Source organism: Typopeltis vanoorti, chromosome 10 (genome assembly GCF_054136105.1).
Source record: "Typopeltis vanoorti isolate ZY-2024b chromosome 10, IOZ_Tvanoo_1.0, whole genome shotgun sequence".
Lineage (NCBI taxonomy): Eukaryota > Metazoa > Arthropoda > Arachnida > Uropygi > Thelyphonidae > Typopeltis > Typopeltis vanoorti.
The window spans coordinates 20,119,194-20,132,942 of record NC_143558.1 but is presented as its reverse complement, the minus strand read 5'-3'; the positions used below and the strand labels follow the sequence as shown (position 1 = coordinate 20,132,942).

Sequence of the window (13,749 nt, the reverse complement as noted above, 5' to 3'; positions counted from 1 at the left end):
GGATTATTTCTTTTGAATTCAAAATTTTTTTTTTCTATCTCATTATAACAACGGTAAAGATTGTTAGACTTTTCCCAGAGTACTGGATATGGGAGGCCCTCCTCATTCAAATTTGCTGAAAACAGGACATGGCTCGAGTTCCCACAAAACAGGCAAACATATGTATGTATGTATGTACATATAAACATAGCCTGAGAACATATGCAAAAGTCAGGTAAATCCCTTTTGGAAGGGGGAGGGGGGAGTAGTTAACATATTTTACACTATATTTAAAGTTAGTAGTAGCTACTATCTCAAGAGTAACAAGTTAAACACTACTTTAAACCACTCTTAAAGACTGATTCAGTGGTTCATGATGCTGGCAGGCAAAACTAAATACTGGGAAAACAAGATGGATTATACATTACAGAAAAGAAATTTTAGAAAGAGGTTTAAATGGACAGCAAGAAGAAATGAAAGAGAAGAGGTTTATGGAAAGAGGTCAGGATAAAACAGAAGGGTCTTACTTCTCAATGCCACAACCACCCTTGCTTTCTCTATCTTCTCCTATAATTTTGAATCTCTTCACAATTAATGTATAACCCATCTTGTTATAAAAGCATGGTTTTTAAAAACTAAATCATGCTTAAACTGGAAGATTTTATGCTTAATATTTCTCTAATGTGACAGCAGCACTGTTAGAGTTAACAATGCAAACTGTTAATGAACATTTAAATCAACTCAAGAAGACAATTATCCTGAAAATACAAAGTGATCTCTCTCTCAGTATAATAACTATTTTTTTTAAGGAAATTACAATGTAGACTAATATTAACTAAAATGAACTTAATACTTCCAATATTTTGGAAAAGTCAAATGGCCATTGTCAAGGAACAAAATATAATAAGCTACATGCATGCAAGCACTATACTAAATAGTGAAGATGAAATATGTCAACTTAGAGCAGGCCTAAAGTCTAAACAGTGCCCCTGGGCTAAATTGGGCATCCTTGGTTGCCGGGCTGAAGTACAGAGGATGAAAGATTCCTAAATTGGAGGCAGTTTCATACAACCAAATTTATTGAGGGTAAGGTAGCCCTACAGCTGCAATCAAGAGGTGATTGCAGCTGTAGAGGGGTATTTTGCAGATCACAGTGAGAACCACTAAAGGGATGGGATAATGGCGCTGGAGCATTGCTGGAATAAATCTATTAGTCTTAAGGGAGATTATGTTGAAAAATAAAAATATTTTGAAATTATAAATTTGTTTTTTTCATTGTTATGCCGAGAACTTTTCAGACTACCCTCATTAGAATTATTCTGCAATTTATGCTTTTTAATATTATTATTATTATTTGACACCTCCAGGGAGTCCAAAGACTCATCGAGGGAGAGTGGGCCAATAGCATCGAATGATTGGCCCCCTTCCAACTACTAACAAATATTAGGAGGTCTTTTCTATTACGAGTGTATAAGTGAAGATACTACTAGTATATACAATTCTGAAAGGTTCTGCCCCTGAAAATAGTCTAAGTGGGAAAAACAAAAGGAAAAAAAAAAAAAAAGACGGTTTGACAAAATTTAATAAGCATAACAATGAACTCTGTCTATTCACAGTTGCAATAACATGAGTAATATTATATGGACAGACAAAATAAATCTAAGGTGCTTATACATTTTACAAAATGCATCTAATAAACAAAATCAAAATTTCATACCTGTTCATTAGATATTTCTTCAAGCAGTTGGGCACACAACCAACTCAAATGATTAGGTGATGGAAGAGGTGGACAGCATAACCTATAAGATATAGCAGATTTTTTTTTCCTTTTTATTTGTTAGGAATTTCTTATATTACAATTTTAAGATATATTTTAAGTACTGCTTCTTTTTCAAATAATTTTAAATCAGTAAAAACACAGAAAATGATCATGAGCACATTAAAGTTGCATGGTTCTGGGATATATTCAGTTTATAAACAGCATTTGTTTTTATTAATACGTTTATCATTTATTTCAAGCAGTACTGGCTAAACTAGTCTGAAAACCCTGCAAAACCAACCCCCTTGGTGATGCAACTGATAAAATTCTTTAATAATATAAATTAACAGAATTTTATAAGTATAGTACTTCTATAGTAAATTTAATTTCCTGAAATAAAAGGCAATATGATACACACTATCAACAGCCAAGACGAAATCTGTCTTCTCGGACTGACTCTTACTTCAAACCTTTCCTGGCACAATCATATTACTTATATCGCACCAGCTTCCAAAAAACTTGGCATCCTTTTCTGCTTTTCACCTGTCTAAGCATAAAACATTTGAAGCATTTGCTACATTACTATTTCTTCATTTTATAAGGATGTGATGTTATGGATATTTGCTCCTGTGCATTTACTTCATATTTTATTATTATTATTCAGGCCTCCATGGAGTCAAAAGACTCAGCATGGGAGGTCCTTCCTAAGAAATACAAAGTCTATCATACCACTCCTTAAACTCATTGACCATTCTCACTCTCACCACTCTATCAGGCAATGCATTCCATGGTTCAACTACTACCCTCCTTGCTCACAGTTTCCTTTCGTAACTTCCAGGGATGGCTCCTTGTCATCACTCCTTCCTGCTGTTCAACCAAGCGAAAGAACTCCCCAGTGTCAACCCTGTAACCACCTCAACAGTTTAAAAGTCTCAATCATATCACCTCTCCTCCTCCTATCCAACAAATTCTGCAGTCCACACTCCCTTAGCCGATCCGCATAACTAACATTGTATAGTCCTGACACCATCTTTGTTATCTGCCTTTGTACCCTTTCCACAGTTAATTTATCCTCCTTCAAATCCTGGGGACCAAATCTGAGAACAATAGTCCAAGTGTGGTCTGATCAGAGTCTTATACAACAGAATGATAACCCTTTTATCTCTGCAGGTCAGTGTCCTTCTCATTATTGCAGCAACCCTCTGTGTTAACCTTCACCACCTTTGCAATATGTCCCCTAAATTTCAGGTTTCTATCAATCATCAACCCCAGATCTCGTCTCCCCTACTTCCTCCAGTATAGCTCCTCCCATAGAGTATGCAGTGTCTCATCGATGTGTCCCAAACCTCAAGCCCTTACATTTTGCTGCATTAAACCGACATCCCCCATTCATTTGTCCACCTGTCTAGCTTATTCAAATCCTCTTGCAAGGCTACCACATCTGCACTATTACTAATAACCCTTCCCAGCTTCGCATCATCAGCAAACAACTGAATATCCCCCTGCAATCCACATCATTGATAATGTCAACAATATTTATTATTGTTGTCTAATTTGTTAATTTTGTTTATTATTCTAGTATGTTTTGTATTGTACACTGTGTAGCATTTTTGATCACCTTTTTTTTATGGCTGACAACCAACCTAACTGAATTTTTTTTTCTAATTCTATTCTCAGGATAGAAGAAACTTTCAGCCTGGATAACAATTTGAACAGGTTAATAGATGTTCTGCTGACAAATGGAAAAGGAATGAAAATAAACAAGAATATCTGGAATGATTAAGAACAACACAATTTAGTATGGAAAGAAGTACACTTGGTATCACAAGATTGGATCACAAAAGGAATACATGGATAAGAAATCAAACCAAAGTCTCTGACATCATAGGAAGATTGAAACATCTGAAGTGGCAATGAGCCCGAAGACAAGATCAGCGATGAACAAAAGAATACTGGACTGGATTCCACGAGAGGAAAAACGATCACGACGCTGACCTAAATCACTGTAGATTAATGATATCACATTTGCAGGAGTGACATGGAAAAGGAGAGCCATGGACAGAGAGTGTTGGAGTAATCTTGGAAAGGCCTTCATCCAGCAGTGGATCGATAATGGATGATGATGATCTGGAATGATGCTACTTGGAATGTCAGAATTATTTATCAAAAATATCAAGATCTAGACAAAATTCTAGTAGAAAGAAATATCAAATTAGCAGTAATAGCAGAAACAAAGATCAAATTAGCAGTAATAGCAGAAACAAAGATCAAATTAGCAGTAATAGCAGAAACAAAGATCAAATTAGCAGTAATAGCAGAAACAAAGAAAAAAACAAAGGTTCAGATGATGCAGATAATATTTATATCTACAGTAGAATCCAAAAAGATGAAAGATCAAAAGCAGAAGTAATGATCTTTATTCATAAATCTATTTAAAAAAATATCACACATAAATACTGGAGCAAGAGACTTCTAGACTTAAGATTACAAACAAGTTGTGGCTTAGCGACTATTATTAGTATTCATGTCCCACAGGAAGGAAGAGAGGATGATTATAATAGTTTTCATTCAGATTTACAATAATAATAAAATAAATCCAAATGACTATTAATAATGGATATTTCAATGGCAGGGAACAATACCAAGAACAGGGAATGGTCCATTTGGTACAAATTTAGGAACAAATGGTTAAACTACATGCAGTAGAAATGGAAGAGATCTCTCCACATATAAAAACTTAATGATTACTTTTTCTTTCAAGTGTAAAGATTGCCATAAATTCACTTAGGAAAAGAGAAACCCAAAAACTAAAATTCTTATAATGGGCTACTTTAATAATGGGCCATGGAGTCCTTAGACTCATGATGGAGGCCCTAAACAATGCCAAGCACTATCCAACATTCATGCAATATCTATCATACTTTGCTTTGAACTCATTCACAGTCACAGAAACTTATTCCACTCATTCATCATTCTCCAAGCAAAAAAATCTAGTCTTGACACATCTACTAACTACACTCTTGTTCAGTTTCCAAGGATGGTCCCTAGTTCTCAACTACCAGTACTGTTTTGAAACATTTCTTCAAGTCTCATCAAGTAGGAGCCAGACCAAGAGGTGATACTATGACAATTGACATTTATGTCTTTAGGGGTGAAGCAAGATGCTTTTCATATTCCCTGCAATCTGTTGTGGTTACAGTGAGGGTAAAATTTATGAGCAGTTTGCTCACCCTGAATGGGTGTGGAGATTATGCATCGCTATAGGAGGCTAATATAGCTTTTGGTCATCTATATTTGAATATGTCCGTTGCCTCGTATGCTGCAGCTTGCTGAACCAAATCGGTGGGATGTGTAGACTTCTTTAGGAAAAACTTGGATGCTAAGGATTGTAGAAAAGAGAAAATATAGGGAATAGGGAAGTGATACCATGATTAAAGCAATGCAGAAGTCATATTTTCATATATGAGTAGCCAAAAGGTGCACTTTTTATTATTAAAATACTCTGGATCAGCAATAGTTGTTGGAAATTTTTCCACTTGGTTATACTATAAATTACAGATACCAGGAATTATATACTTGGTTTAATCCTTTATCCAAGTGTACACAAAGTTTGAAAAGCAAAGTTGCCCCAGTGCTGAAAATACTTCAGGCAAACTTCATTTGCTTATACCTAGATAAAGGACTAAACCAAGTATATAATTTCTTGGTATCTTTAATTTATATTTAAAACCTCATCACATGACTCTCTGGCTGAATCAATCAATGTTTTCTTCAGGACCTGCCACTGAATCTCCAAGGTTTGGAATATTGAAATATTGAATATATTGAATTAAAAAAATATTGAATAATAAAACAAATATTGAATAATGTTTGTGTATTTTAGTCTATAGTTCACATCTGAGATCTGCTCAACTTTTATTCACTTGAGAACTTTCTTACATGTTATTCTTTTCAATACGAAATTCAATTTTATCCTGCTCGAGACTAAATGGTGATCACTTCCAATTTCAAATCTTCTCTACATTCTAGTGTCCTGCATCACAGAGAAAACATCACTATCGGCAATAACATAGTCAATGAGACTTTTCTTATTCCTTGCCTCTTCTCTCTGTGAATTTGTGCAAATTTTTATGTTGGAACATTGTGTTAGTAATAACTAATCCATGTCCTGAGCAGAAATCCAACAGGTATCTGCCATTATTACCATATATTCTGGCGTACAAGTCAACCTGCCGTATAAATCAATATTGGAATTATTTGAGTTTATTTGAGTTTTTATAGTATACTCGTCGTATAAGTCGACTCGAAAAATTTCTTTAAAAATAAAAATTATGAGTTTTTAAGTAAAATTTTTATACAGGTGTCATGTTATGACCACTATGATCATAACTGCCTTTTTAGTCCTTCCATTCTTTGTTTTAGCAAAAGATATAAAATACCTAGTTGACAAAAGAAATTTTATTTTGTATGACCAATAGTGCAATGGCTCCTTTTAAAAAAATTAAATATGAAGTGAGTTTTAAGTGCAAAGTGATTAAATTTGCAAAAGAAAATACTGTGTTGCTGCACGTCAGTTCTGAGTAAACGAAAAACTAGTTCGCGATTGGAGAAAAAATGAAACTTTGATAATGAAAATGCCAAATCATAAGTGTGCATACAGGAAGGAATTTGTAAGTGGCCTATTCTGGAAAATAATGTTGTGGATTGGGTTCGAGAAAATCGCTAAAATATACTCATTATAATGAAAAATAATATTCGTTTATTTGCTTTGAAGTGGGGCAAAGCAAATAAAAAGGACAGCGGAAACTTCAAAGCCACAGTGAGTTGGTGTAGCTGGTTTATGGGAAGGAAATATTTAATGCTTTGACTAATTTAGTGCAGCACAGAAGCTGTCAAAGGATTTGGATGATAAGTTATTAAGTTTTCAAAGATTTATAATTGCTAAAAGAAAGCAAAAAAATTATTGTCTCAAATCAGAAATATGGATGAAACTCCAGTTATGTTTGATATGATCAGGAATAGAACAGTAGAATTTGCTTGTATGGCTGATGGTACTAAATGAAAACTTATAATTTTTAAAAGAAAAACAATGCCAAAGATCAAAATTCCAAGAAACGTTTGTGTCCATGTTCATGAGAATGGTTGGATGGACGAAGCAAGAGTTAAGCTATGGATAAAAAATATTTGGAATACACGACAAGGTGCATTAAAAAATCCAAACAGTCTTTTAGTGGACATGTTCAAATCCCATTTAACGGAGAGCAAAATCTTTAAGAAAGAAGAATACCAATATGGCAGTGATTCCAAGTGGGTTAACTTCACTAGTGCAACCGTGATCTTTGTATAGACAAGCCATTTAAAGACAGTTTAGGAAAACAGTGGAATGTGTGGATGCAAGAAGGAGAGAAAAAGTTACACAAAAGGAGGACAAATGCGACATGCGTCTTTGTTAACTATGTGTGAATGGGTAGTGAAAGCATGGGATGAAATAAAACCAGATATAATAATAAAATCTTTTAAAAAATGTGCTATAACAAATTAGATGGCTCGGAAGATGATTTTGTTTACAATGATGACAAAATTGATGCTAAATCTGATGGAGAAAATGAATACAATTTACATGACGATATACCAGAAGAAATTACAGAACCAGAGTATAATGAACTTTTCATACATTCAGACAGTGAAAATTAAATTTTAATTATGTAGTTACCTACCTATTTTCTTTTGTAAATAAATAATTATATAACATGTAAATAACTTTTTCTGTAAATAAATTTGATATAAGTTGAAATATTTTTACTTATTTACCCTTTTTGTATATTGCTAATAAATTTAACAGAGTATGATATGTAGTAGTTTTTTCTTGGAAAGCAATCATTTGAACCAGCGTATAAGTCGACCTAAAAAATTTAATACTTTTTTTTCAATGCTGAAAAGTTGACTTATATGCCTGAATATACGGTATTAGCTTTGCTCTTTTCTCCAAATTTTTCGAAAATATTTCTGTATATCTGATAACCATTTCCTACTGTGCTATTTACATCTCCAAAAAGGACCAACTTTTCTTTTTTCATTGTGTCAGATGCTTTTTCTAAAGCCTCAAAAAATTCCTCCACTTCTACCTTAGTAGAATCTTCTGTGGGACCATAGGCACAAATAAGTCTCATTGTCAGTTCCCCATTCTATTCTGATGTTTGCCCACATCACTCTACTTGAAATTGCCTTGTATTTAGTGTTGAATACTATAGCTACTCCTTTTCTCTGATTACTATTGCCCGAATATAACATTTTGTATCTATTTCTTAAAAAAGATTTCACCAGTTTTTGTCTTTTTTATTTTTCGGTCACCCCTATTATATAGATCTGTTACTTATCTAATTCTTCTGCTAGTTCCATTTCTTTGTCATTCAGGCTCTTATTTTACTGATCTTGAACTTATTTTACTGATAGTACTGACCTTGATCTCTGGTGATGTTGAGTTTGGGTGTGTTTCAAGATTTCTTATGGGTATAGTATACAAATGTCATGAAAATATGAATGGCACCAAGCATGGTTATGCATCTAGAAAAAAATTGAAAATGAACACTTTAGAATCAGACCTTTTGAGTGTATGTTGGAACATACACTTGGGAGGGAAAAGAGAAAGTTATCCCAACAAGGCCAAGCACATAGCACATCTAAGTATAAGAAAAATCCAGATGGTAATTTGTTATATCTGTGAGATTTGTTGAATTATTGAGTATATTCTTAAATTAATTGGTATATCTTTAGCATATTATTACAGTTTTTAGTGCATTTACTTTACTAGTGCCTTTAATAACATAATTAAAGAAATAGTCAAGACTGGCACAGAAAACTCGCCACAACAGAGCAGTGTCTAAAGCACAAGGTTGTTACCACTAGGAACTTTTGTCCCAATGAGCACAAACGTTGCTGCAGTGATGATGATAATATAACCGAGAATAATCTGACAATGGAAATATTCGGATTAAAACAAATTATTAAAAAACTAATGATAGAATTGAAAAAAGTGGAAAAACATTTAATGAAACTTAGACAAGAAGACAAGATAAGAGAATAAGAACAAGAGGCATAAAAGCACTGAACTTGGTAATTGTAACAATAGTAGTCTATTAAAATTTAAGAAAATAGAGATGATATTCTACAGTGATTCAATCATAAAATTTGCATTTGCCAAGGGACAACTGCTTCTATTTTCCCAGGGGCAAAAACTAAAGATACAACAAATATAACAGAAAAAAAAATAAAAAATAAATAAAAGAGGTGGCAATTCTTATTGGAATTAACAATTACAGTAGTGACAAATATAGTATGTGAAAGGTCTTGCTACCCAGAAACAACAGTACTATGTTAAAGAGGAGAATGGTAGCAAATGATTCAATGCACAAGCTGTGTAGAAGAAACAGGAGTTTTTAGATGTGTGGAGTGCATTTGATGGCAGAAAAGATTTGTGTAAGAGGGACAGCCTGTACTTGAATGGATTTGCCATCTGGAGCCTGGAAAATTACTTATTGGGATGAGACCTAATGCAGAGAGTCATTGATAATAGATCATCATGGAAAGGTACTAAGTCTGCTGACGTGAAATCATTAGCCTCTATATACAAGAAGCCCAGTCATGAAGATACTTCATGTGCAAAATTTGCTTACATTTGGATAAAGGATTGAACCAAGAATACAATTTCTTGGCATCTTTAATTTATAGTCTAAACAAGTGAAAAAACTATCAACATCTATCTCTGATCCAGAGTATTTTAATAATAAGGTGATACATCTTTTTAGTACTTGTGTATGAGACTTCTGCATTACTTCAACTTAATGACTTCTGCATTATGGGATACTAAGGTAATAGATGTGACGTCATTAGCCTCTATATACAAGTAGACCTGCTGTGAAGATACTTCATGCACAAACTTTGTTTGCTTACACTTGGATAAAGGAAGAAACCAAGAATATAATTTCTTGACGTCTTTAATGTATAATATAAACAAGTGAAAAAAAACTTTCAAAAAAATATGAGAAGAACACTGAAGCAATAATCAAAGACATATAAACAATGGATAAATACAAAATCACTAGAAGAAAAAATTATTTGTAAACATAAAGGAGAAATAGCAAAAAAAAAGTATGCAGTAAAAGAATAGAAACATAGGATTACCTCATACCAAAACCGGAAAGATCTCATACAGTGAAGAGCCTAAATACATGCAGAATTCTAAGAACATGAATAAGGGGGTGAAAAACATTTAAACTTGAAATAATCAAAAAGAAACACTGTTGGAAGTTTTTCCACTTGGTTATACTATAAATTAAAGTTACCAAGAAATTATATACTTGGTTTAATCCTTTATCCAAGTGCAAGCAAACAAAGTTTACTGGACTGGGGCAACTCATGGTAAAGGTGGTATGACTTCACATCACTTGTCTTAGTATCCCATAATGCAAAGCACATCTCCTTGCAGACATGTATAATGCTATGCATTATGGGAAGGGTCATTACCATGAGTTGCTCCAGTCCTGAAGTATTTTCAGGACATGGACAACTTGTGGTAAAGGTGGTATATGACTTCACATCACTTGTCTTAGTATCCCATAATGCAAAGCACATCTCCTTGTGGACACTTATAATGCTATGCATTATGGGAAGAGTCACTACCCAGACTGGTTTCAACCTTTATTGAGGTCTCATTAGTGAGAGAATGTGACTTCTGCATATTACCCAGAGATGATATGCAGAAGTCACATTTTGGATAATACTCTGGATTAGAGATAGATAGTTATAAAGTTTTTCTACTTGGTTATACTATACATTAAAGATACCAAGAAATCGTATACTTGGAATACCTCAATAAAGGTCGAAACCAATCTGGGTAGTGACCCTTCCCATACTGCATAGCATTATATGTGTCTGAAGGAGATGTGCTTTGCATTATGGGATACTAAGACAAGTGAAGTCATATCACCTTTACCACGAGTTGCCCCAGTCCTGAAAATACTTCAGGCGCAAACTTTGTTTCTTACACTTGGATAAAGGATTAAACCAAGTATATAATTTCTTGGTATTTTAATTTATAGTATAACCAAGTAGAAAAACTTTCAACAACGTGGGTATGGATGTTTTTGACTGTCTTTATTTATTTGTATGGAGTTTCCTCCCTTTTTCTCTCCTTTCCCTATTGGGGCGAGTTGAGCCCCCTCATGATGGGGTTAAGTATTTGTGGCTGTAGATCTGTGTGTGTTCACGAGGCTGGTTTGCATGCTTGTGGGATGAAAAATCCCAGATAAACTGGGGGAAAAACCCTGCTGTCCACGGCCAAGACCGGCTAACTTGGCTATGACCAAGGAAGATCCTTAAGCTCCTCACGTCGGCGACGGGAATCGAACCTAGGACACTCCTTCCCCAGGCATATGGTTGCAAAGCACACAGCCACTAGGCTAACTGCATGGACTTTGACTGTCTGTGAAAATACTAGTGGTGGTAATAGATGGCATTGGTGTAGATGATGATGGCAATTGCAGCTCATTATAGTTGGATTGAGTAGTGGAGATAAAGAGTTGTAGAGTAGAGACCCTCCCTTGACGAGTCCTTGGACTCTTTGGAGGAGTCATGTAATAATAATTATTATTTGCCAGTCTAGTTGGCCGAGTGGTTATTGTATCTGCTCTCCAGCCAAAGGCTGTGGGTTCAAATCCAAGCGTAGGCATGGATGGTAGCGATTGTCTGTGAAAATACTAGTTGTGGTAGGTAGTAGATGGCATTGGTGTAGTTGCGGTTCATTGTAGTTGGTGAACTGCGTGGTGGAGAAAATTGTAGAAAGTTGGCTGGCCAGGTTGTTTGAACTGGCACATCAATTGATAGCTAAAAAGTATTGAAACTGATGGGAAAAAAATCAGCAGATTAATAAATATGAATTTGTTTTCAAACAAGTTATTTTGAATTTACTACCAATCCAACAGCAGCTAAGTTGTTGTTCAGCTTGGATGCAAACTGAATGAACAGTGTAGTACCTTTCTCTATAAGTCATTTCCTGAGAGGTGATATCTTCGTGGTTACTAATGATTTTAGAATTCAATGTAAATGTAAGAAATCAAACAAATTTCTTTCAAAATAAAAAAAAAAAAAAGGAAAATTAATTTAAAATTCCTGACTGTGTTATTTACAAGGTGCTATTTTTAAATAAAACTATTCATATAAGTGAAAATTACACCTTTTTATCTGTATCAAATGATGATGCCATGTTCTAGCAAACTGTAACTGCGTTTGCTGGAATATTGTATAATAATGGTTTTAAACTGCAAGGTGTGCAATTTAATTATGTATACTTTTTTTATTAATTTCTTTTTTTAATAATAATATTGTCAAATAATATTTGACAATATTATTATTCAACTTAATATTGTCAAATATTATTTGACAATATTAAGTTGAATTTTTACTTTGTTTTATATATATATTAATTTTTAATGTTCATCTGAAAGAATGACTGTCACTTCTGCCACTGACTGACAAATGGCCTGCCAGAGATTCAATAGTCCAGTTCGGGTCTCTATTTAAATGAGAAGCCCTGATCAAGAGACTAAGTAATAATGCTGAAGATTTCACGAAATCTACAGTTTCCTTTATGAGATCATCTTGTGATTTAACTTTTTTTTTTAAGCATGTGGCATAGTTTAAGAAACTGGACCAAGCAACAACTATCATAATTACTCTTATTCTGTGATATCTCCAAGGGGCTCATCATGAGAAGCCATCTACTCTATTGCACATAGCTCAGTGTATCTACTACTTAATTCTCCAACTACACACAATGACACTATTACCATTAGCACACAACACCTCTACCACCTGTCACCAATAGTATTGTTTGTCTGTTAATTGCGTGTGTTCTCATGTTTCTGAGTTTCCAGCAGAAAAATCCTGCTTCCTCCGTATGAGATCAGCTAACTCGAACACAATTTAAAAAAGCCCATATAAACGCGGAATAAAGACCATAAAGATTTTCCCTCTTTCCCCTCTCGTCATGACAAGAATCGACCTTGTCTTTTCCAATCAAATAGAAAAATGTCTAGTTGTTCTTCCAACTGAACTCTGAAGGTGTTAATTATTAAGCATAAATTATTAAACTATTCTCGGTCCCTCCACCTAACTATAATTTCTCAACATACTACTCACGGGAGCCTTTAACCCAAATGAGCTAGAATAGTCACGATATTTAAACCTGCATGGTTTTAAAAAAGATGGAAAATTAATAATTTTATCACACTTGAAGATATATGACCAACATCAACTACACCTGTTTCTTGAGGGGGAAAGGGAATGCATTACCTCGCTTGCTGTGGATGTGCAGCAACACTTTTTAATGTTTCAATTAGTGTTTTTTGTTCTTCTGCTGTCAATCCGCCATCAGCAGAGGCAGCTGTTAAAGCACAAGCTCTTGCTAACTCCCACTGTCCCAAGTACACGTGATTGAATACTTGTCGTAGTAGCAGCTGACCAGTTGTAATAGGGTTATGCAGGTTTTCCATATCTTCTTCTTCTTCTGAAAAGCCCGCCATGACAAAATGTATAACCTACTACAATATAAAATTATTACACCAATAACACAAATCACGTAATTAAACCAGCAGTTTCATTTCGAGCGAACACAACACATAAACTAAAACTGAGAATAGAAAACGCCATGTCAAAAGTAATCTCAAAATGTGGCGCTGAAGTGTTTCAACCAATAAAGATATAAATAAAATAAATAAATACCACCTATATACAGTATACATATATATATAATAAAACGTAAAATGCAGCGTTATTAATTGCCTTGTGTAACTGTGAACTATAATTGCAAACGATTACTGTGATCGTCATTATTCTTACATGAATTCCACATTAATAATTAATAATAATAATATATAAGGTAGCGAAAGAAAAGAGTGACAGAGTTAGAATGGTGAGTCTGTTACCGCGGTATGACAGAGAGGAGTTTAGAAGGA

At 34.2% G+C, this 13,749-nt stretch overlaps 1 protein-coding gene across 1 annotated transcript in view; it reads right to left on the bottom strand.

Moving 5' to 3' along the window:
• Positions 1 to 13,317, bottom strand: part of LOC150102211 (zinc finger FYVE domain-containing protein 26-like) — a 193,668-nt gene extending 180,351 nt beyond the window's left edge. Inside the window, exons 1-2 of the mRNA XM_090399523.1 lie at positions 13,088 to 13,317; positions 1,697 to 1,778 (exon numbers count right to left, since the gene is read on the bottom strand). Coding sequence (XP_090255649.1) covers positions 1,697 to 1,778; positions 13,088 to 13,317 — 312 coding nt within the window. The remainder of the gene's footprint in view (positions 1 to 1,696; positions 1,779 to 13,087) is intronic.
• Between the last annotated feature and the right edge of the window lie 432 nt (positions 13,318 to 13,749).